At 52.2% G+C, this 24345-nt stretch overlaps 2 protein-coding genes across 3 annotated transcripts; both read right to left on the reverse strand.

Moving 5' to 3' along the window:
* Positions 1-665: 665 nt before the first annotated feature.
* Positions 666-8026, reverse strand: UAP1 (UDP-N-acetylglucosamine pyrophosphorylase 1). 2 transcript variants are annotated; one of them, XM_030279776.2, is made up of 10 exons: positions 7685-8026; positions 7404-7608; positions 6611-6786; positions 6205-6377; positions 4890-5083; positions 4387-4530; positions 3861-4049; positions 3388-3435; positions 1453-1519; positions 666-1224 (listed from the first exon to the last, which is right to left on the reverse strand). In XM_030279776.2, the coding sequence occupies exons 1-10, from the start codon at positions 7992-7994 to the stop codon at positions 1132-1134; spliced, it is 1599 nt and encodes a 532-aa protein (XP_030135636.2). In that variant the 5' UTR covers positions 7995-8026; the 3' UTR covers positions 666-1131. The 2 variants fall into 2 exon arrangements, with proteins under 2 accessions (XP_030135636.2, XP_030135635.2); XM_030279775.3 differs by lacking the exon at positions 3388-3435 and having other exon boundaries at positions 7685-8025.
* An 891-nt stretch (positions 8027-8917) lies between these two features.
* On the reverse strand, positions 8918-24197 carry UHMK1 (U2AF homology motif kinase 1). The gene is made up of 8 exons (XM_030279779.4): positions 23790-24197; positions 22466-22758; positions 19621-19812; positions 18762-18856; positions 17764-17840; positions 14311-14409; positions 13393-13481; positions 8918-12955 (listed from the first exon to the last, which is right to left on the reverse strand). The coding sequence occupies exons 1-8, from the start codon at positions 24079-24081 to the stop codon at positions 12809-12811; spliced, it is 1284 nt and encodes a 427-aa protein (XP_030135639.1). The 5' UTR covers positions 24082-24197; the 3' UTR covers positions 8918-12808.
* Positions 24198-24345: the final 148 nt, after the last annotated feature.

Genomic DNA, 24345 nt, shown 5'->3' on the forward strand with positions numbered 1-24345 from the left:
CACAGCACTAGCCGGAACCCCCCACACTGCCCTGGTGGCCCAGGCACAGAACCAAGTGCTTGGCTGAGCCAGGGATGCCCAGCAACCACCTTTGCACCTGGGGGACACATGGTGACTTCCCCTGGAGTGAGTGGTTTGGGTCCCATTCCCAGGCCTGCAAGGGAAAATCCCTCCCCAGGCAGCCACGGGGCAGTGAGAGGCTGCGACCACATCAGGATCCTGAGAGGAGCTGGCCAAGCTCTACATCCTTCTTCCCAAACAGGAGTAGAGGCAGCACAGCTTCTCTGCCCCAGGCAATAAGGATGCCACACTCCTTCGTGGTGGGCTCATGCAGGAGCCAAAGAGCCCCTCCAGGAAAAGCAGAGGGCATATGGCACTGGTGGAGCGCTCAGTGCCAGGCTGATTTCACCCTGAGCACTCCAACAGTGCAACACACCTGCCTGTTCCTACCTGCTCAAGGCCTGCCACTGTTTGCAGAAATTTAAGAAGCTGCAACTCTCTGCTTCCTCCAGAAACACCCCAAATGAACACTACAGGCTAGAGGCCCTGTCTGCAGCCACCAGCCAGCCACGCTTGCTGCACTGAACAGAGCACTTGGCATGATGCAGTCAGCTCTCTACTCCATGAGCTTCTTGGCGCAAAGTCATTGTCACTCAACACCACCAGAAGACAAATTCAGAGTTTAATTGGGGGCTTCCAGTGGTGGAATATACAAAGGATGACCTAAAGGGAGGACATGGGCAATGGCAAGGACCCTATTAAAAAAAAATAGTCATGTAGGTTTAAGAAAAATAAAAATTCTAGATTAAACCCAGCCCCACAGCATAAAAATCCTCTCTCTGCATATACAATGACTATTGCTATACACATGTTTAAAAATAAATGCCCACAGCCTGGAGTGCGAAGGGCAGCACCACAGCTGTGCTTTGTGGCAGGGGAATCTGTAGTGTTTGTTTTTTAAATTAAAATATAAATAGAAGCATACAACATGCCAACAACCGAATGGGTCAAATCCTCCTCTGCACATGGCTGGAGCAAGCAGGAGCAGTCCCCTGCTAGGCCCAGCTATCAACCTTCATGTGCCCCAGTTCCTGGCGGGATGGGCAGCCCTGCCTGGGCACCATGCTGCCACTACATCCCGTTCTTCACCAGCTCGTGGATCCCATCCTCGTCAATGATCAGAGGTGTGCGAAACTCCCGGTCCTTCACGTACTTCTCCAGACCCTGGGGGAATGAGAAGTGGCTCATTAGGAACACACCGCACATCACCTGCTCTGCTGAGCTGCCCACGGGTACCTCTGCTCCCCTCCTGTGCTGGCAACCTGGGGAGCACTGCCCCAAAAAGCTCCCCAGTGAATTACAGTCACTTTTGTGGCTCATCCCCTCACATGTGTGCCCTGCCAGCCCAGTCCATCCGCAAGGCCCCCTGAGCTCTGCAGAGCCAGTACTCACTTCTCCTCCATAGGAGACAAGGGGAGAAATTTCACACTGGATTGGCAGGTCGCTTGCATCCTTCAAGCTGCAGTGAAAAATAAACAGTCAGGAGAGTTAGGTACAGCCCAGGGAGACACAGATAGGGCCCAACATCTGCTGAGGCAGGAGGAGGGTCAGGGGCTGTTTGGGGCCCACACAGACCCCCACCAGCGCAGAGCTGCCCTGGGTTAGTTAAGCCTTGCATGCTCTCCACAAAGGTGACAGCTAAAGTTTAGATACCACCAGCAACTGAAAGGGAAAAGAGCTTTAGATGGGGCTTTTATGGTGCTTTTCCACGTGTGTAACTACAGCAATGCCTGTGCCCTCAGTTCCACTATTTTTGATGCTGCATGGAAACGAGTCACCCATTCCTTCTCCTCCTGCATCCCTGGGGTGATGTGAGATGCACTCACAGAGCACCTTCCCATAAAGCAAGAGGTCTTGCATTAAGCCCTCTCTCGCTTAAAGCACAACGTAAGGATACAGGGTAAGCCCTTCTGCTCACTCAGAAACACTGCCTGCAGCACTGTCTGCTCTTTCTGCCTTTGCCTGTTAGATCAACTGTCTTGGCTCCTCTCTTCTGCCTGTGAGATGGATCTGGTGAGGAAAATGTCAGATCCACACGAGTGCTGCCTACTGCAGCAGCACTGCTGGGCAGGGGCCTGTGTGGGTGTCCATGACCCTGCTCCTGCTGCCACCAGCCTTTGTAAGATACACTTGGATGATCCCTGGATCCAGCTGGCATGTAAATCTGAGGGTGCAGCTGTGTGGACTGAACAAGCAGGCATGGCAACAAGACCCCACGGTGCCCCTTCCCAGCCGCTGGCCACAGCAGCCAAGCAGGCATGGCAGGATGCCATCTGTGACAACACTCCCTTCACCCAGGTGGAAGCTCCTTCCTCTGCCATGCACTCATTCAGTCCCCTCCTGTCACAGGTGTCAGTAAATAAAACTCACCCAGCCCAACCCACACTGGTATTTACCTTGAGTGTTAGATTCAAGACAATAGTTTTTTTAAAAATTGACATTAACTGGTAATGAAGGGTAAATGTGGGACAAGGTGCAACCTTTCTCCTGCGTGTTAACTAGTGTGATGGCTTAGTCATAAGCCTGAAAACACATGGAGTCTGGAATTAAAACAGATAAAACAGTGGTATTCCATCAGAAAGTACCTGAAGGTAAAGCTTCTGAAAGAGGGGAAGGGAACAAGATTGCTTACTCTTGTGAGTCATTTACACTCACCAGCTCCAAGTCCCAGCATGCCTGTGCTACAGAACATAACGGAAGAGTTAAAACTTCCCCGTATATTCCCGTAAACTTTCAAGCACTGAGCCAGGGGCTTTCCCTGGTGTCACGCTCTGGATCTTCCAAACTCAAGAGCTGGAGTCACACAAAGCCCAGCTGGCTGCTGTGCTCAGATTCACACGTGCTACATCAAAGCCTGCCTGACATTTGCTTCATGTTTTTGATCCCGTTTTGGTCTGCCTGGACGCCTGGCGGACATCGGGAGATGGCAGCCATCCCCAGCTCTGGGACCGGCCAGGACCAGTCCCTGCCGTGCTGTGACAAACAGGGGAGCGGCATCAAAGGACGTGCCAGGATGTTTGCCAACAGCATCCTACCTGCGGGGTGACCTTTAGGGGCTGCGTGCAGTCAGCACCAGGCTGCTGCCACCCTGCATCTGTACCAGCAGCATGAGCCCTATACAGTTATCCCTGCGGAAAGGAGCCCAGCAGGGAGCAGAGCTGCCTGCACCCGCCACCATGAGAAGCGGCATCCCCTGTCCCCAGGGGTGACATGCCCCAGCACCCACATGCACCCCCAGCCCCGTTAGCCTGGCACGCCACTCTGCCTGCAGCCCGTTAGTCCCTAAGCACAGCCCCGCCACCATGCACCTGGGACATGGATAGTTACTTGTCATTGACATCTGCTGGGCTGGCAGCTGACCTTCCGTTTGTGATGCTACATGGGAACAAACAAGGGTTAGCAAGGGGAGGAAACCAAATCTGGATCTACTGATCCCTAAAGAGGGCAGCGGGATGTCTTGTGGTTGAGGGATGCGTTGATGCCAGCCTGGCTGCTGCATGGATCTGCCGGCATGCTCTATCTTTAGAGAGCCAACTCCTCCCTGCAGAAGCAACCTTGGCTGTACAATGGAGGCTGGGAGGGTTCAGTTCATAGGTACTGAACTGAGAAGGAAAGCTGCTGCTGACTGAGCACCACTCCTGTTGTCACCACACAACTCACACCCAGCTCTGCTCCACAGATCACCCAGGAGAGGGGACCCATAGCTGGCTGCTTCTGTGACACTGTTACCAGTGCTGGGATTGCCTTGTGCTTAATATCCAGCCCAAAAAGGAGCAGAAGTGGCAGGAGAAGCAACTCACCGAGGGATGGCAGGGATGCGTGTGCCATTTTCGTCCACAAAGTGCCCCCCTGCATTGAGAACCCAGCAGTGGTGCAGGGACATCAAGGCATGCCGGGCTGTGGTGGGGTTGTCCTTGCCATTCTGGCTGTCTGCGTTCTTCAGGGGAGAGAACTCATCTTCACGCAGCACTTCATACACCACAAACTTCCTGGGGGAACACAGCATGGGAGGGTTGGGTTTGGAAACTGTGACTGCTTCCCTTGCCAGGGTGGCTAAGCTGGGCCCACAGCCCTCCCCCAGCCTACACCCACGGGTGTGCAGTAGGGAGAGGAGGGCCTGGCCTGTAGGTCAGCAGATGTTTCTCTGGCACAGAAGCAGGACTCAGCCCAGCAAGAGGCATGCAACACCCATGCCTCCAGCTGCCATCCTATCCTGATCCTGGGGTATCGCCAATGGGCACACCCTGGCACAACCCCAGATGCTCTCAGAGCTTCCCAGTGAGAGCCAGCAGCCAGCCTGGACCCTACGGACAGCAAAGGACATACTTGGAAAACTGGAAGATGTCGAAGACGAACTTCTCCATCTTAATCCCATTTGGCTTCTCGGGTTGGATTAGCTGCCCTGTAGTGATATCCACATGTGGGATCTTCTTCTCAGCCACATGGTGCTGCAGTTGTGGTTCATAAGTGCTGCAACGGGCCAAGAAAGAGATGTCACTTGTCCGAGCAAGCCACATCCCCAGCTCAGACATGGCTGCAGCAGGATGGCTGCCCTGCTCCGACCCTGGCTGCCCCAAGGTAAGGGCTACTCATCCCCACAGCAGCCAGGAGAGACAGCCCCACATGCCTGCAGCATCCAGATATGGCGCAGAGAACCCTCATCTCAAGAAAGGGGCTGTGCACACAGGTGGGGATCAGACCAGCTGTGCAGGGGCCTCATCCCAGCACGCCAGAAGCTCAATCAGCAGCAGGCAAGGCACAGCCAGCTCTGCTCGGCAGCAGCACTCCAGCACCAGCACTCCTGTTCTGGCACTCCAGCAGGCCCTTACTTGACCACATCTTTCAGGAAGGCAGTGGTGAAGTAGTGGTTGGCGATGTTGCCTGCGTTGAAGAGCAGCCGCCCGTCCGGGCCCCGCTGCTGGGCAGTGGCCAGGGAGATCTCGCTGTACTCCACCACCTGGTACACGCCGTCCACCCGGCACACCACGCCCACCGGCTCCGTGGGGTTGGTCTTCTCCACCACCTGCCCAAGGGAAGCACTGTCAGGGAAAGGCACCCAAAGCCCCATGCTTCACACACACCCCCTTGGAAACAGCGGGCCCTGTTTAGAAAGGCTTCTTCCTCTGCTGGGATGGTGCAGGGATAGGGATGCTGGAGCCCTCCCTTCCCAGGTGCTTCTGGCGGTGGGGATTAGAGGAGGCTGCGAGGGCAGGCGTGGGTGGCAGGTGGCAGACACACCCAGAGGGCACAACAGGATGTGGCACCAAGCGAACGTGCAGCTGGCAGCAGGCACGGATATTCTTAGCCAGTTTGCTATTCACAACCATGGCTCAGCAGAGCCATCCCTCGACCTTCCTCTCCTTCTTGCACCTCAAACACCTTCATCTGGGTTATGACATACCCCAGCAAATCTCTACCCACTGCTGTCACCACAGAGCGGTGGCATGTAGAGGCACAAGGCTTTCTTCTTTCTGCATGCTAAGGTTTATTTCCTCTTTCTTTCATGCAGGCCAGGAGGAGAAACTGCCTTCCCTTTCTCAGCTTACCCTCTGAACGCTGCTGCAAGACCAGTAAGTCCTTTCACCAGTTTGCCAGAGCCAAGCCCAATGCAAACAAAACCTTTGGCTGTCAAGCCAGTCTTTAAGTAAAGCTTTAAGTGTGCAATGTCCTATCCACAAGACATGGGGCTGGGTTCAGTGTCAGCTGCACCCCCCAATATCCTGGTCTGGTGCTCAGGATGTCAGGCTGGGGACAGCTGGCAGCTCATGGCAAGAATCCTGTCTGCCTGTGCTAGCCACAGCCACCCAGAAAAGAGCTGCCCAGCATCTGGGTGTGTGCCAGGCTGCTACAAAGGGCTCTTCAGCAGCCTCTTGACCAAAGGGGGACCTCTGAGCCCTGGGCCTGTTGGTGTCATATTCCTGTGCAAGGCAGAAGAGCAGTGCCAGGCATCCTCCAGGATGCCAGGGGCAGGCAGGACTGTGGCAGCACATGTTACTTCACCAGTGAGCTCCAGGTACTTAGCTATACCTCCTGGCTGTGGCAAGCCAGCAAATGAAGGGTGAAAAGTCAGGGAAGCTAGGCAAGGAGCAGGACATACCCCATCCAGCTCTGCAGAAGCAGTGCCTGCCTACTCCCAAAACATACCTTGGCCCCACAGTCTGCTCCCTTCTCCAAGCAGAACCCGATGAACCTGGGGTCAGCCACCTTCACCAGGATGTTGTCCACACAGTAGACATGGACACTCTGCACCCCTCTCCGCTCCATGTCGTCCATGATGCCGTGTAAGCCCAGGGCCCGGTACAGGCCTCCGTTGCCATCTGCAGAGGGAACGCCCCACTGTCCGTCAGCCACCCACGCTCATCCTCCTTCCCCATGGGCTGATGTGGAGGGTCATCAGCCCAGCCATATCCCTCCCTGTCAGGGCAGACACAGACACCTCCCAGCCTGAGTCAGCCATGGGCCAGGTCACAGCGAAGACTGCAGCTCCAAAAACTGCTCCTATGCACCACGTCTCACCCCTGGCCACTCCTGTCAGCTCCTAGCCACCAACCTGGTGCCATAGCAATCTTGCCCTTCTCCTCCAGCAGGATTTTCCCATCGAATCCCAGGGCAGGCAGCATGCCCTGCTGGAAGAAGATGACGTTCTCCTTCTTCAAGCCAAAATACCGATGTTTCTGGAAGAACTCCTTGGTGGACTCCATAGTGCGGCCACTTGTCATAATGTACCTGTTGCAGAGTAGAAGACACCCAATGAGCAGGGAGCAGAGGCAGGGTCTCACACCACTCATCCCAAATGTGGGGAACACCCAGGAGATGCTTTTCTCCCTCCCACACTTAGGAAGATCTGACCTGCTGTGGTACCAACATTGTGACAAGCCAATTTTTCACCCTTCCTTGCAACACATATCTCCAAAACCATACAACATCGTGCATGGGACACCCAGCTGTGGTGGCCAACTCTTGCCTTGTCTATAAAGCACCTCAGCAGCTCATCTCCCCACCCCCTACCCTGCAACGTGGAACCTGCCAGTGCCACCCTGAGCCTTGAACCACTCAGTCTAAGGGGCTATGCCCATTGCAAAGTGTTGGCATCAAGAGGGGCTATGCCAGTCCGTGATCCTTGGGCTGCCAAGGGGCTCTGCATCGACCCAGGGGCTGCAAAGGGGAACTGCACCAACCCAGGCTAACCTCGGGCTGCCAAAGGGAACTGCACCAACCCGGAGGACCGCCAGCTGCTGACACCCAGAGGGCTATGCCAATCTCCAGGACCCTGATTCCCCGGTGCCAGGCGGACCCTGCCGACAGCACCCCACGAGCCCTGCTCCCCCGAGGCCGGGGCTCACCAGGGGATGTGGCAGGCAGTGCCGTGCTGCTCCTCCGCCATCTGCTGCAGCCGCCGCAGGCGCTGGGCCTGGAGGTGGAAGAGGGTCTTGCGGGACGGCAGCCCCACGTCGCACATGCCCTTGGGGTAGGGGACGCCGAGGCGGGTGCCCTGCCCGCCGGCCAGCAGCAGCGCGGCCACACGGCTGCCCGCGATCTCCGCCAGCCCTGGGGGAGCAGACACGCATGGGGCCCGCCGCTCCGTGCCGGCTCCGCGCCGCGCCGCGCCGCCCCGTACACCTACCGCGGCTCTCCCAGCCCGGCACCAGCCCGCGGTCGCGGGAGGCGCTGCCCAGCACGTCCCGCGGCACCGGCTCCATGCGCGCGTCCAGCCCTGCCGCCACCGCCGCCGCCCCGCCGCCGTCCCCGCGGGCGCGGCGGAAGAAGCGGTTGATCTCGGCCACGTCCATGTGACACAGCTCGGCCGCCAGCGCCCGGCGAGCCGCGCCGTCCAGCTCGGGCCAGAAGCGCAGCACATGGTCCTGCCCGCCCGCCGCCAGCCGCTCCCGCAGCTCCGCCACCGCCGCATCCCCCACAGCCCCGGCCGCCTCCATCCCGGCCGCCGCCACCGCCCGTCGCCACCCTTTATAGCTCCCCGCTGGCCAATGGCCGGGGCCCGTGCCACGTGGTGCGCGCCGCTCGCCCAATGGATACCGGGGGAGGGGCGGGACCGCCCGCCCCCCTCGTGGCTGCCCCGCCAATCGGAGCGGCCGCTGGGGGCGCGCGCCGCTGGCTGCCATGGCAACGCGCGCCACGTCAGCGCGCGGCCCCGCGGGGCCGGGGGCGGCCAGAGGGGAGGAAACACCCCAAATCCACCCCAAAATGAGCCGGACGGGTCCCTGCGGAGGGGGCCCAGCCCGGCCAGGCCCCGGAGCCGTGAGGCGTCGGCAGCCGTGACACACGCACCACTGCGGAGGGGGGCCAGCCCGGCCAGGCCCCGGAGCCGTGAGGCGTCAGCAGCCGTGACACACGCACCACTGCTCGTGCCGTCATCGGGGCCGCGTGGGATCCCAGAATGACAGGATATGCTGTACTGGAAGGGACCCTCGGGACACCGAGCCCAGCACCCCCCGGAGCCACACCCTGAGCCCAAAGGGCCCTGCGGCTCTGCCGGGCTCGGTGCCAGGACGGGCCGGTGTCGGAGCGGGCTGCAGCCAAAGAACCGCTCAGCCGCCGCCGCCTCGGCCCACGCGTGCCCCCGCACGGCCCCGGGCCTTGAGCAATCCGCAGCTCTCCCGGGGAGCTGCTGCGTCACCAGGCGGTTCGCCTGTGGATATCATCGTTCTGGGAACCCTCACGCCAGCGCCAGGCTGGGACGTGACCCTGCGGGGCGTGGGTACGCGGTGCTGCCGCAGGAAGCCGAGCCCCGAGTGACCGGGAGGGGACACGGTGGGCTCCGGCCACGCAGAGGCCACCCCGCTGTATGGGGCTGGGGAGATTGCCCGGGGACGCTATGGACAACTAACTGGGAGTACAATTAGAGGAATGTAAAGATCTTTATTAGTGTCTTAACAGGAGTTTTAACAGTACGGAAATTACAGGGTAAATCACAGTTACTGCTCCCGGGATGGAATGCAGCTGGCATGAATTGAAACAAATTCCAAGATTATTTCCCATACAGACACATGCTAAGGGGGATGGAGTGGAGTGGGGAAGCAAGTCGAGATAGAACATTCAGGCTCCGTGGAAATCCTCGCAGGGAGGGGGAACTCGATGGTACTTAGCAGGTGATACTTTGCGTATCCCCTGTCAACCACAGGAGGAAAGGGAAGATGTCCTGCTGCTGAACCAACAGCTGTGGTGAAATTCCTCTCCTTAGATGAACTTACTTCGTTAAAGCCTAATAATAATGTTAACAGCCCCCTCCATCCCACAGTTCCCCACCTCCAAGCAAAACTGGAAGGAGTTCTGACAGCCATAGTCTCCAAGCACAAATATCAACGCTGCCATGGCTGGGTCACAGTCCTGTCTTCCAAAACTGAGGCCCTGGTGCTCGGTGACAGAGAACTTGCTCAGCTACATGACATTTTGGTGTCCCACAAGAAGGGCACGCTGGACAACCCCCTCGTACTGAAGCATCGTTTATTAATCACCTGTATCAAGCACACATCTGCTCAGCAATGGTGTGTGATGGGATACCATAACTGACATCTAACCTGAAGGGAGGCACATGGCTGCAGATCCGGCACAGCAGCAGGAAGTGTACTGAACCCTCTGGAAGGAACCTGGCTACAACATAGTGCTCAGGCTATGTTGTTACGACGATGAAGACCAGTGAAAATAAAATTAGGAATACAGCTAAGATTGGAACTGACTTGTGCTTTGGCCAGTGTTTTGAACATAGCTGCCCTACAACTAGAGTAGGACTGTGTAAGTCGGTGCTACACTGAGGGTTATTGGCACAGACCAGGAAACCCAGCGAGCATCTGAGTGGAAAGCCTCAACACTTGTGCACCTCAAGCAAGCAGTAATCTGGAGATGAGGAAAGCCAGGCCCACCCCAGACACACCACAACACACCCTGGACTGAATCACTATGCACACTTCAGATACAATCTAGAGTTAAGGAACTCAAAGGTTTTAGCAGGGCTAAAACTTATGCCAAGACACCAAAAGGTCACCAGGACACCAGAGTGAGCTTCATATTGATAGAAAAAGTCTTTGAAGGCAGAGCGTGAGGAGTAAAAATACAATGCTTCTAAACCTCCCTGTACCCCACAGCCTGCAAAAGGGTGGATCCAGTGACAGGACAGAGATCAACATCTTCAACTCTTGCCAGGAGGAATATAAACAAAAGCAGCTTTGGGGTTTTTTACCCAGCTCAGTGCTCAAGCCTGGTCAATGAACATCTGGAGAAAAATGTCTGGTAGCAGGAGCTTGCATCATGAGGGTTTATTTAGCCCCTGTTAAAGAAGCTGAACAAAACCCCAGCCCAACTCTGGGAGAAGAGCTGCCATGCTGAAGGAACAGGCTGCAGCTCCTCTCTGAAGATCGATTCTGGCACAGCTCTATCTTTAGTTGAAAGAATTCTGACTGAAAAAGTCATGCTTGAAAGATGACAGAGCAGCTCACAGTCCTAGACAAATGCATGTGAGAACTTTGAACACATTTAAGTTGCGTACCTGCATTCCAGCATCTCCCCGTCCCAGTGTTGCTGTAGATGACAGACCTCACACTCTGCACTCAGGGAGCTCCTTGTGGCCCTACCTGGGCTGGCACTCAGCAGAGGAGGAGCTTTGGGCTGCTCCTGCCAGCTAAATGCTGCTGACATGGTGGCATTCAACACGTGCATGTCTGGACCCCTGGCTCAACTTGCAGGGACAGCAGTTAATGCAGAGCTGAGGAAGTCAGTCAAGACCAAACCATACTTTAAACACCGCTCTCCACACAAGAAAAACCCTCACCCAGTTACCATTCCGTTCCTCCCAGACACTAAAAGGTGCTTCCCTCAAAGGACAGTTAAATTAAAAGCAATGAATCACACACCCCACCTATGCAAAGGCTGCTGAACAGTTATGTACACCAAAACAGCATCATTCCCAGAAAAATCTGATCAGCAAATCACACCTTAAAACTCATTGTGGGATTTTATATTTTTTTTTCTTTTCCCTGGCAAGCCCACCATCTCAAAGGCAACAGAAGAATTCAGATTGGTCCTTTCTGAGGGAGTTTGGTAAGAGCCACAGTAGACAGCACTATACACCAGCACAGAGAGCAACTCAGACTCATGAAATGCCACAGATATTGGATCTCCCGACACACCACACACAGGGCAAAAAATCAAGAGGAACTTTTTAAGTGTAGGATTCCATCAAGCCCAGCATCAGCAAGATGCAAACAGAAAACTGCAAGGTAATTCAGGTATTATTCAAGGGATGGTTCAGGCAGCTGTCCGCAAGTATTTCGTCTGAAGAAAAGAATTCAGGAGGGCTTTCCTCCTCACTAAAACTGGTACCAAGACTACAAGCCAGAATACACTGGTGACTCTCTAAACAGGGCTTTTCACACTGTGCCCATCAGGAGCAGAGTGCCCACCCTGGAGGGAGAGGCTCTGCCGGGTGCATGGGTTGGAAATCCCTGGGAAACAGCCTCTGCCTGTCCCATGGCAGCAGCTGAATGAAGCCACAGGAGCAGAGGGTGCTCTGGGGGGGAAGTGATGCTGCTCACCACAGTGTCTTCCCCAAAGGCATGTGGCTGTTGTCCCTGACACTGTGAAAGACCTTCTCCCAGCCAGTCCAGTCTAATGACTGATTAAGCCCTTTCCCTACAGGATCTCAGATTGCCTCAAGCCCTTTTTGTAACCTTTGAAGGACCAAAAGTGTCAGTGCTCCTAATCTAGAAGTCTTAATGGGTTAATGGAAAACCAAACCACACAACACAGAAAAGCAAGCGTGGGACCTACAACAGACAAATATTTGTTCTTTTAAGACTCCTAAGGCAGGGGTCCTGCTGTGACACAAAGAATACTGTGTTCTGTAGCACTCCTTTCTAAAAATATCACCGAAAGACGCTTACATATCACAGATAATTTGGCATCAGAGCTAGGAGCATCAGTGCCAGCACAGGGTATGTGCTAGAAAGATGAATCCACGCGGCAGGGTTTTCACATCTATTCAGGCTACAAAGTGCTTACAAGTTGTGTTGGGACTGAGGCTGGCACTCCTCTGACCAGGTCTCCACCATCAGTCCCAGCCCACCCCAGGCATACAAGCAAGCTCAGCTCCCCACAGGCAGCATCATCCACACGTCACTGCCCAGCCCAGCATCAGCTGCATGGCTCTGCTCAGGTCATGAGGACAGGGTAAATCCACAGGCTCAGCAGATCCAGTTTCATTGCCTCTTTCTGCTCTATGTGAGGAGAAGACTCAAAAGTCCTCCTGATTTTGTTTAGAGAGGATGGTGTTTCTGTTTCAACAGGTATCAACAAAAAGCAGGCAAGCCTTCCTCCTCCTCCAACACTGGAGAGAAGGATTTGGTTATAGGAAAGCTTAACAAAGAAATCCTCTCCCCAGAGACAAGCCCAGCAGTAAGGCCAAGACTTTGGGTCTCACTTCAGATCGCTGAGAAACCCTTGCCAGGATCTGCTTGGCCTCCAGGGCTCCCCCTGGCCACACTCCTGCCCCCCAGATGCCCCCCGGGCAGAGTCACCCCCAGTAAATGAGCAAGCACAGCACACACACAAGCACGCGCTGAAAGGTCCCTCCTCAGCACATCACAAAGCAGCAGTAAAGTTTCAAAGCCCATTCAAGTCCTTTGCACCTCTCCTTCACAGATTACTCAGAAGCAGGGCTAGGAAGCTCTTTTGCACATTCAATTGTAAAACACTTGAGGAAGAGGAGCAAGACAACTCTCCTGATTGTTGCTACTGCCTACAGCAAGTTTTGGTACAGATATCCTCTCTTATAGGCACTCAGTGGGTAAAACGTAGCCACAACAAACTTGCCATCAAAAATCTTTCCAGTCAGCATTTTTTGGGCAGCTTTGGAATCACCAGCATTTGCATATTCAACAAAGACCTGAAAGAGAGAGAGAAGTAGGACTTCCAGTGCACCATGCCATTTGCCCCCTCCCACCTCTGCAATGGGGGAAACCATTCCTAAACAAATTTTTCCCCTCCATCCTTGGTTGAGCAGAGAGCACTGGAGCTAAGAGTTGAATCTCTAAACTGGGATTTCATCTCCCGCTCCTCCATTTAGTGAGGTGGGAGAAACTATGCTGGTGGTCTGTACCCTCAGCAATTTCTCTCTCACCCACTGGCTTCTCCTCCTCATTCCTTCCATTCACGCTAAAGCTGATAGGGCATCTAACCAGGAAGGAACCTGTGCTGTCCCTCAAAACAACCATTTATTTTTAGCACTGCCACCAGCCAGGAGATTTCCAGGCACTGAGCAGCCGTCCTGCAGCCTATGCAGTGTACGTAGGAACACGCAGCTTCTTCCCCCCACTCACTTACTTGGCCTTTACCAGGATTCTCCTTTGGAATAAGCAAGGAAACCACCGGTCCGTATTTCTGACACTCCTCCCTTATGTCTTCCAAGATATCTGGGAAGGGAAAGAGCTGGTTGTCTTTCACTTTGCAAACTACGGTGAGCCAAGAAACAAGCAAACACATCAAGAACACCCGGACAACAAATATTCCTTTCCTCTCAATTTAAAATAAACAAGCATGGGGTGACACAGCAGCAGCTGCCACTGATTAAAGACCATGTGATGAGATGGAAGTGTCTAAACTGAGGCTCAGTAACAGAGACCTGCAGGCAGTGAACATCCAGCAGCAGGTTCCAGTAGCTAAAACACTGGGGATTTAGGAGTGCCTGCTATGGCACTTGGAGGAGGGGAACTGAAGGATCTGGCACAAACCTTTCTTTGTGTGAGCAGAACTTGGCCTTTCAGCTTGTGTCCCCAGAGCACTCTCATTTGACAGCACGCAGAAATGCAAATCCCACCACTATGCCTGCCATCCACCACGCTTTAGGAACTCCAGTGAGAAATTTTAGTTCTCTGCTGAGATCCTGGGTAAGTTCATTAGCAAATTTTTAAGGATCTGTGCTATTGAGCTTCCAAGTCCTGTACATATCCAGCAGAAGCTCAGAGCCACAAACACGTTGTGAATTTGGTGGGCATCTAATGAAAGAAAAAAATTTCTTTTTTTTTTTTTTTTTTAATCTGGGATTCTTCAAGAATTCCCTACAAGCTCTGCTTTCTCTCTCAATCTCAGTCTATTCTCTGCTGGTGCAGTTGACCCCTTGCAACCAAAGCTCAGCTGAACAGCTCTGTGCCTATTAATTGCTCACCTGCTTGCTCTCACATCTCCAGAGCTACTGAAAACAAAGTCTGTAAGACAATATTGCTATATGGGAATTGCACCAACCTTCATATTCTTCTTCACACTGCAGAGAAGCATCACTTAGAACATTTAGCAGCCTCAGCACAGGTGTGGGGAGCATCACCAAGTCTTCAATATGGGGAGCTGTTTGACACCCACAGAATTAAAGAAACAAAGTCAAAGGAGCAAGCAAACAGGAAGCTGACTCAATACACATTGTGATACTCAAGCACTTACTGCTCTTTGCAGTACAGTTTTGCTTCTCTCCACTATTAACTACATTTATAGTCTGAATTCTCCATTTCCATCTTATCTTTACCTGTGTACTGAGAGACTTCTCCAAAGGGTTCAGTGCACTCTGCAATTATTCTGAGGCTAGCATCTGAAATTGCTTTTCAAATTAAAGCTAGAATTGTGTCTATTTAGCCCAGTCTCAAAAACTGATGTGACCTCAAGAACTATGCTAGTTGAACAAACTACCCCGTACGTATATGGAGATGTGAGAAGATCAAAGAAATACTCTGCAACTGCCTCTCCTGTCACTGCTCCCAGACAAGGTGAAAACAGGCTGGCCAGCTTCCCTAATTCCAATTCTTCAGCTGTACTAAGGCACAAGCCTCAGATCTCCTTAGAATATCTTTTAGTTCTTTCCTGAACACCATATAAACCCTCCTCCCCTCAAAATCCAACTGCAGTCCACTGTTTTGAAGACCACCATACTTAAGCGACTTAAGGCAATGCTGTAGAAACAGCCATGACCACAAGGTGTGTGAGCAGTGATCTTTGAAGGACTTCATGGAAGCAGAAATAAAACCCTTTGGGTGCTGGACATGGGGCACTTGGTTCTAGAAAACAAGCAGCTCCAGGATGGCCTGGAGCAGGGTAGCACAGATGCCACTGTGGGAGAAGACAACAGCCAAGGAGAAAAGGCTAATGACAAGCTAGCAGAGTCACATTCTGAGGATAATCAACCCTCTAGAAACCCAAAGCCATAGGGACAGTGTCACTTCTGCAGGAAAAAAAAAAAGCTTAAAAGCTTTATTTTATGTTCCTGTACACTAGTGACAGGCCATTAATGAATTTAAGATCTGGGCACCCAACTTGCAGTACTTGGAGAGTGTTGATGTGTTTATTTGTTTTGGCAGCTACAGCAGCTGAACATAATAGCAGGACTTCACAGCTCTGCCACTTTACATTGAGAGGGGAGAGAAAGGGGAAATGGCTTCATTTCTCCAGTCTGAGCCTTCTGACCATGCCTGCAAAGTGAGCTGTTATTTTCTAGGAAATACTTCTCCCAGCTAAGCACACAATGCCTGTGAGGGAGCTGACATCTCTGCCAGGCACGGTCAGATGTTGATCTCACAGTGCAAGAAGAGATGAAAGGCAAGAACAGATGCTGTAAATCTCCTGCTTATCATGGAAGAGCCCTTAGGAAAAGCTCAGAGTGTGAGAGGCCTTATCAGTACAGATGATCCCCAGACAGCTCTCAGGGCAGCCCTTTGAAGAAAGGTGCTGTCCTTAGATACCCAGGCATGTTCCAGCTCCTAGTGCACCTCTAGGACTATTCTTCCATAGGACTATTTGCAACCAGGACAGATCAGATTAACTAAAGACTGAAAGAACATTTAAGTGTCACCCTGGTCTTATATGCTACTCCTTTTATTTGCAGAATCATAAAATTGTTTAGGCTGGAAAAGACCTTTTAAATTATGAACTCCACCCTGGCATGGCCAAGCCCATCACTAAACAATGTCCCCAGATGTACCACATCTACACATGTTTTAATGGGCATAGTGACTCCATCACTTCTCTGGGCAGCCTGTTCCAATGTTTGACAACCTTTCGCTGAAGAAGTTTTTGCTAACAACCAATCTAAATCTCCTCTGGTGCAACCTGAGGCTGCTTCTTCTAGTCCTGTCACTTGCTGCCTGGGAGAAAAGACAGACACTAAAGTAAATCTGTCTTTCTTTTCATATGTCTTTTTCCAGAGAGGGAGACAAACCAATCCCTAGAACTGAGACACTTGGTCTTCTTGTACACAAGTGACAAATACATTTCTGGCAATCCCCCTCTGCCCTAGGAGGTACTTTCTGCCCAGCTCCTCTGCAAATGCCAGGTGACACTAACCACACTGACAACACAGAAAAGAACTTGATGAACTGGAAAGCCAAGACTTAGCTGTATGTGACAAGGAAAGCTATTCTCAGCTGTCTTTTCTCTAAACAGAAAAGCCGTGTCCAAGTGAAAGGCAATGACAGGTCATTTTCTGACATGCTGGGAAAGCAGCAGTAAATGCTTCTTTGTGCAGACAAGCATATGTGCAAGTCTGTCAAAGAAAAGAAGCAGCAAAGAAAACTAAGTAAAATGGAAGCTGTTATATAAACTCCAAGCACTAACCACAGAAGCACCTTCCTCAGTACAGTTAAAGGTCTGTGTATTTAAAACCAGCCCAGAAAGCACTGCCAATATACAATTCTCTCTGCTCTAAAGCAGTACTGGCTGCAAGGTTCAGCCATGGAAGGCAGCTTTGATTAGAACGGCCCCAGCTCCTAAGACACATGTGAAGTTAGAAAACAGGAATGAGTTTGTTACCTTTGCCTGACATACAGAAATATCAGTATCTATAAGAAGCAATACTTAATAATCTTGGCTGCAAGGTGCACCAAGGAGCTTAAAAAAAGCAGGGCTAAGATTCAAGGGGAAATGCTAGCTCAGCCTGAAGCATTAATTTATGCTTCAGAAAACCTGAATGCACAGCTCCTCACTGGTGCTCTTGAAAGCAGACAAGCTCTGGAGAATGCTACTCAGTTGTATTTGGAAAAGAAAACAATGAGGGACACAAGCCTGAGCAGCCCACCCTTGCTAACTGCCTGCAACGCACACGGGGAGGTCTTGAGGAAATGCCACTATTTTACTAAATCAAAGGGACAGCATTAGATTAAAGTGACAGTGACATCCATGATCTGCCACACAGGTTACTGCAGGCCAGTCACTGCAGAAACAGGCTGCCACCACAAAGCACCTGTACAGAGGCAGCAGCAGATGCCACCATCAGCCCATGCCCAAGGTGCTCAAATTCCTGGTGATTTCTGAACTGAGAAACAGTTGGTGTAAGAAAACCCATCCATTCACCATAAATAGCACTGCACTCCTCAAAAGCACCTGAACAGTCAGAATGTTAGGTAAATATCCTAACATTTCTGTGCCCTCAGATGAATGCTGCTGCCAATACACTCTTGAGGGCAGAGTTTAATCAGAGTCCAGCTAGGAAAAAGTGACAGCCTGTGGGGCTGGAGGAGTAGGACAGCACTGAAAGCACAGGCATTACTCTGACCTCCCTCCTGTGGCACCATGGAGAGCTGGCAAGTGCCACAGAGGAGCAGCGACGAGGCCAGACCAAGAAACAACAGTTAATTGCCCTCTGTGCTGCTTTGAACATGTGCTGAAAGAGTCTCTGTGCTGTGAGAGTCCTGAGCAGGGGCTACAGCCACAGCTTACCAAAGGGAATGCTGAAGAATGGGCTGCATAAAGCCTTCTCAGCAGAGGCTCGTTTTCCTTGGTCACAATGAAGCATGCTGTAAGAGAAGATACCTTTATGTTCATGCATGTGACATTCCTGCACAGACACATTCCACTCAGGCTGGAAGCTAGCATAGAGGAACACCCTATCTTCGGGGTGGTTATGCTACAGGGAGAAGAGTGGGAAGCACATCTTGCAATTTGGAGCTGAAGCACACCAGAAGGATCCCCTGAAAGCATTTTGGGGAGCAGGCTTTCCTTCTCGATGTCTCTCAGGACCAAGTAATGAAAATTACTCACAAGTCTACAAGGAGCACAGCTGTTCCAGCTCCACATCCTCAGGCTATTCATCCCACACCTCAGCCATACATGCAGTCTCGTAAGAGTGATCACACTCCAAGGTGCTCCCACATCTTTTCACAAATGGGATTCAAAGCAGGTAATAACCCAGAGCTTGCCTGAGAATATCCCTAACTTGGCTTTACCAGGGGCTCCCAATGCTATTTGTGCCACGTTGTGTCTTCTTCCCTCTGTAGCCTCAGAGCACATCACAAGACAGTGACAACAATCCCTCTGTCAGACTCCTCAGAAGAGCTGCAAAAGTGCCTTTGAATCTTGGCAGCAGTGGAGAGCAGCACTTTCTGCCTCTTCCCTCATTTTTATGATAACAATCCCCAAAAACAGCAAAGTCTGCAGTTTTCTCAAAATACAATCTCTTGGCTGCAAGTGCAAAGCACTGAAACAGCAAATGATCAACATCATGACTGACACTCTCTATGTGCTTACTCCAAATTGTGCCAAAATCAGAGAAACTGAAACATCTCTGCTAATGCTTGCACTTGTTACCAGCAAAGGAGAAGATTAAAAAAATTAAAAAAAAAAAAAAAGTGTTAGCTGTAAGCTCTAAGTTGCTAAGAGCAAGGCTTGACTTTACAGAACACATATTTAAGCAACAGTTATCAAATATGCTACAGTACCTTTTGATAAGGTCTCTGAGGTGATAAGCTGGAATGGCTGAATTAACCACCCCCTCACTGGCAAATATGCGATCAATGATGGCAGAACTGTTTGTCTGGAAAGAAAAAGAAACACTGATTAGGGAGGTAAAAACCAGACTGTGCAAAGCTTGCAATATCCTATCATTTTCCAGAGTGGATGAAGAGGGCTGTGATACTCTGGGGTTTTGTGAGAGATCCCCAATGCCCAAGCCTCACATGTTAAACCAGAAGGCTCACATCAAATCAACTTTTTCCCATTTGCCAGCAAAAGCTGGAAATTTCCACATGCAAGTGACTTTTCTGTTACTGTGGAGATTCTGATGCTGAAAGGATACTCTTTCTGGGAAGAACAGCACAAAAAGTTATTTCACACAGAACAGAGCACAGTCAGGTTCCAGGCTCAAAATACAGAGCCTTCCTCTTGTTTTCTCAGGATACAGACTTAAAGAAGATCCCCAAATTACAGCTAACAATTAACTATACCCAGCAAATAATTCCTCTGCCATTGTGCTGCTGAACTAGCTGACAGACATCAGCCATTGATTTTGTTCTTCTTCCTAGGTCACAACTACAGCCAGAACAGCTTGCCTAGGCAAGACACAGGCTCCAAACAGAGACTCCTGGAATATTCCTGTTTCAGTAACCTGAACACAAGTAGCATTCACACAAGCCAGTCCCATAGGGCAGGTGGGTCTTTAAGGTTCAGAAGTCTTCTCAAGACAATAGGATTAGATGAACACCCTGGAAACACTACCTAGTTGCCAGGTGCTACCTCACAAATCCAGATTATGAACAAGAAGCAGAAGGATTCATTTGGTGCAAGCAAGAACTGTCTCACCTTCCATTCCTGAGATTGGACTGTATGTTTCAGTTTCATTCCTGAGAACATTTCCAGTAAAACGATTCCCAGACTCCACAGATCCACAGCAGAGGTACACTCAGTCTCACTCTGGAGCCCTGCCTGCGCCAGGCAGTTCTGCAGTTCTGCCTCTGGAGCCCGATACCCGTCTGTTTGAATATATTTCACATCCTACAGGAGACCAAACACACAGAAAGTTGATTTTCCACACTCAGGTTCTCCACTCTATCCTTAAATCAGTTCTGATATCCTTCAAAGGGGTCCCCAAAATACTACTGTAAAGCCAGTTGTGCAAGGCAGGCAGTTCAGTTGCCTATACTGCTGTGCTGAGGGAAAACCAGGACTGCCTGGAAGAAAAACATCTCCCAGCAAAACAGCACTAACATCTGACCTCTGAAATACAGCACTGATGGGTGGAAGGGGCTGGGTGTCCCTGTGGACGGGCCCTTTAACCTCTCCTACATGCAGATGATACTAGAAATTTTGGAATAAGGGCTGAACACCCACAATACGCTCCCACATCAGCTGCCTGAGAGCACAGACAGCCCTGTCTGAGCCACGAGCATCAGGAGCTGCTGCCATTGTTCAAGTGATGTTCTCTGGAAGCAGGCAGCTAAAATGCTCAGACAAGGAAATCATCAAAGGCACTTCCCATGCACCTCTTCCATCTCCCCTTGAGGCCTCAACCACTGCACAATCAGTACCTGCCCAGCTGCCGCGGCTGGCACAGTGAGAGGAAATGCCCACACGCTGCCTGCTCCAAAGAAATCAGGGAATTATAGAATCACACAAGTACTGGCTGGAGGGGCTGCTCTGAAGGCTCCAGCCCAGTCTCTGCTTTCAGGCAATACTTGGTGTGCCTTTGTCCAGCCAAGTCTCCTGTGTCCAAAGACAAACCCAAGCACGCTGGGTCTTTTTAACACGTGGGGGCGCATTTTAGACACACTGATGCAACACAAGGAATGACAGAAGAATATGCAAGCCTACTTCCTCCTGGATAAGGCATAGGATTAGGAATTCTTACCATGAGAATATATTCAGACCAAGATTATGTGGTTCTCTGACTGAAAATAAAGTTTACAGAAAACATCTTCCAGCAACAGAGCTCAAAAGTGGTTTATGAGCTTAAAAATGATACAACTGCTCATTCTTGTCCCTCCTCCTATCAGGAGGGAGCAGAACCTCCAGCATGGCAATAGCAGCAACTTGGCAGGCTCCCAAACAACGTTTAGAGATAGAGAAGACACTGTGATCAATGGCACCAGCAAAAAGAGCAAGAGGGAATTTCACTCTTACCACCTAAAGCATTTTGAGAGCTGTAAGTAGTTGAGATCTTGCTCTGTGTACAACCATTCCCTGTTAAACAGCAATGGTGGGAAATTTTGTCTAAGGATAAGCTTGGCAGGGCTTTCATAAATAAAAGTAGCATGGTCTTTGACTCAGATAAGGAAATTATGCATGCAGGCTGTGGCCCAAGGCAGGGGTGAGGACAGGACACTAGTACCTGGTGCATATTCAAAGCAAGGTCAGAAGGTGTGTTTTTGAGAAAGGGCAAAGGAAACTCAGCCCAAAGAAAGCAAATTGGAAGAAACCATGGAAGCAAATAAAACACCCCATTAACTATTATGAGGCAATTCAACACAGCACGCAGCAAAACACACCTGAATTAAACAAAAATACCTGCATTAGACAGAGGACACCAGGAGCATGTAGTCTGCTGATAGACAGCAACAGATTAGCACCAGAAACTCAGCCAAGAATGTGGGAGAACTGAAGACAACACGGGGGAGTTAAGAAGTCCAAACATTAAAAACAACTCCTCTACCAAAGAATTCAGAGATAGGTCACCCACACAACCCTCTGTTATTCACCATCAGTGGGCTGTGCTGTCAATACCAGGTAAACCAGTAAAAAAGTATATAAATTTAAAGCTGTTGAGCAGGTAAAGTGCATGGAATAGAGACAAACCAGGACACTGTAGGAAGACACAGAAAAAATTACCATCTATCACCCAGTGATTAAAGGCAAGTGTGCTACAAGGTTACCTGATGGAAAAGCTGTACTGAGACCCCTCACAGGCTGCTACTGAGAGAAGGAGGAGTGAAACGAAGATCTCTTATACCAACTGCAGAACCTCCTGAGGCTCTCTGCTTCCATCAGAAGCCATGGACGAGAATAAAATGGGCAAGGACAAACAACTCAGTATCACCAAAACAAAAGTGACAGCAAGAAGACTGAGCGGACCAGCAAATGGGACAAAGAGTAGAACAGGCGGAGATTGTCTGTGTCAGTAAAGAACAGACACTGCCCACCCAGGACCAGACCACGGACTTTTGATACGTGTGGGAAAGAAACATCCAGACTTCCTGAGGAAGGGAGGCTGCTGAAGATAGGGTGAAAGTAAAGGCAAGCACAAGGACACTGCCAGAGATAACACACTTGGCTAGGGAGGTTGATGAAAAAGCCTGGATTACTACAACACATGATAAAGGATGATAAAAGGGAATTCTACATTTCTGGGTGCTCCCACTCATTTGACCACATAAAAACTAGCATACTTTCCAGGAAGCTGAGACACCATTTTCTTAGTGCATCATTAACATTGCAATTTGTAGCACAAAGGCTAAGACATCAACAGAAAACAGAGGCATGCAAGCAGAATGGGAACACAGTTTCAGTGTCTAGGGCAGACATCATTTCAGCCTTTCCAGTTAACCCTCAGCACCAGCTCAGCTCCTACTCTGATCAGGTCACTTGGAAAACATCACAGAACCACACAACTCAACACAGAGCCATCTTGCCTCAAGAGTAGCACATTCCAAACCTGATTCCCCTCTTTGAAGCTAAGTCCAAAGTCAATGAGCTTAAAGCATTCCTCTTCTGCACTCCACAGGATGTTGCGTGGCTTGAGGTCTGCATGCACATAGCCTTTGTGGTGCAGGAAAGCCAGGGCTTCCAGGACATCTCTGGCGCAGTGCTGGATCATCCACATGGAGCAGCCCTGGTTGCTGGAGTGCAGCAGCAGCTCGGACACGCTGATGTCCAGCAGCTCCAGCAGCAGACAGCGAGACGGGCCATTGGCAGAGTAGTGGTTGGTGAACACGCCATAAAGTGTCACTACAACGAGACACAGGGAGGGGCATCGGTAACGAGCATGCAGCCAGAACCTTCCACTGCTCCACACCACAAAAGCTGTGGCAGGCAGCTCAGATGTTTTGTCACGGGTGATGTTCAGAGATGGAGAACCAGGCAGGAAGGAAGAAGCAAGGGAAAAGCAGCCACGTCACCCCTACAAGCTTCAGAGGACAGGCTGGTCTCACAACACTCCCCAGGCTCTGCTAAAGTGACAGGGCTGAGCACTCCTGCTCAGAAGGACAGTCTCTGGGACATGGATAAGCACATCCCAGCGGACAAACTGGACACGGTGCCACTCTTGAGAGACATGTCAATCTCATCCCGTGACAGACAAACTTTGCAGAGTGGAAACACCTGTGCTGTCTGGGTGCCCAGGCACACTACAGCATCAAAAAGCATTTCACAAAGCATTTCGCAGCTGACAAAAAGTATCAGTGGTGGGTGAACTTTGGCACTTCCAGGAATTGCCTCTGACACACAGGCTTCCCCTCTTCCCTGGCTCATTCCTACCCATGAAGGCAGCCCTGGAGCTGTAGGAACACACTGTCCCACGGCTGTCCCGCAGTGAATCCAGTCCTTGCTGGAGCTGTGGCACCCTGCCCAAAGGAGGACTCCGGGGTGCCCTGCCTGCAGGGACCCGCTCTGCCTATCCCTCCTGCCCACCCTGAGGATGTCATCTGCAGAGCCCCCACCCAGGGAAGGGGTGGGGTACCCAGGAGCACCCACTGCAGGGAAGCTGCTTCGGGGCGTCCAGGCTAGGGGCCCTCAAATCTGCCCATCCAGGGGTGCCAATCCGAGAGGCACATTGGCCCGGGGATGCGTTTGGGAGCGAGGCTGCCTATATTCCCAAAGCATTTGGGAGTTCCCTTCCCTAGCTGAGAGGGCGGTCTGGAGACACCAGTTTGACTGGGGGAGACTGCCCTGGGGGGTGCTCCAGGAACAGAGGTGCCCGAGCAGAGGTGTTTGGGGCTGGGGGCAGGGGTGCCGAGGCCGCGGCGCCGGGGTGCCCTTACCGATGTTGCGGTGCCCGCGGAGCTGCTCGAGCGCGGCGCGCTCCTTGCGGAACCCGTACTCCGCGCAGTCGGCGGCGGGCGGGCGGGCGCCGGGGCGGCGAGCGGGCCCGGGCCGCGGCCCCGGGGGCGGCACGAACTCCTTGACGGCGCCGGGGGGAGCCCGGGGGTCCCCGCAGCAGCGCACCCGGTACACCGAGGCCGAGGAGCCGCTGCCCAGCGGCGCCTGCACCTCCCACAGCCGGCCCAGCGCCTCCAGCAGCGGCGGCGCCGCGCCCCACGCGCACCCCGACATACCGCCGGCCCGTCTCACATCGCCGTCCCGCCGCCGCCCCGCCGCCGCCCCGGCCCCGGCCCCTGCCTGCGCCGCGCTCCGGCCGCCATGACAGCGGAAACGGGGCGGCACGGCGGCGGCACCGCCCCCGGCGGGGCGGGGCGGGGAGCGAGCGGCGCCCTCCGCGCCCCGCGGCCCGGCGCCCTCCGCGCCCCGCGGCCCGGCGCCCTCCGCGCCCCGCGGCCCGGCGCCCTCCGCGGCCCGGCGCCCTCCGCCCCGGTGCGG

The sequence above is a fragment of the Taeniopygia guttata genome, chromosome 8, assembly GCF_048771995.1.
Source record: "Taeniopygia guttata chromosome 8, bTaeGut7.mat, whole genome shotgun sequence".
NCBI classification, from domain to species: Eukaryota; Metazoa; Chordata; class Aves; order Passeriformes; family Estrildidae; genus Taeniopygia; species Taeniopygia guttata.

Coding starts and splice junctions, on each gene's coding strand:
- UAP1 (XM_030279776.2), bottom strand. CDS start 7,994: ATGGAGGCGGCCGGGGCTGTGGGGGATGCGGCGGTGGCGGAGCTGCGG. Junction 4,050..4,386: donor GACATCTTCCAGTTTTCCAA/GTATGTCCTTTG, acceptor GTGTTCCCCCAG/GAAGTTTGTGGTGTATGAAG. Junction 1,225..1,452: donor TTGTCTCCTATGGAGGAGAA/GTGAGTACTGGC, acceptor TCATTCCCCCAG/GGTCTGGAGAAGTACGTGAA.
- UHMK1 (XM_030279779.4), bottom strand. CDS start 24,081: ATGTCGGGGTGCGCGTGGGGCGCGGCGCCGCCGCTGCTGGAGGCGCTG. Junction 19,813..22,465: donor GCTTCAAAGAGGGGAATCAG/GTTTGGAATGTG, acceptor GGTCTCCTGTAG/GATGTGAAATATATTCAAAC. Junction 12,956..13,392: donor AGAATCCTGGTAAAGGCCAA/GTAAGTGAGTGG, acceptor TCTCTCTTTCAG/GTCTTTGTTGAATATGCAAA.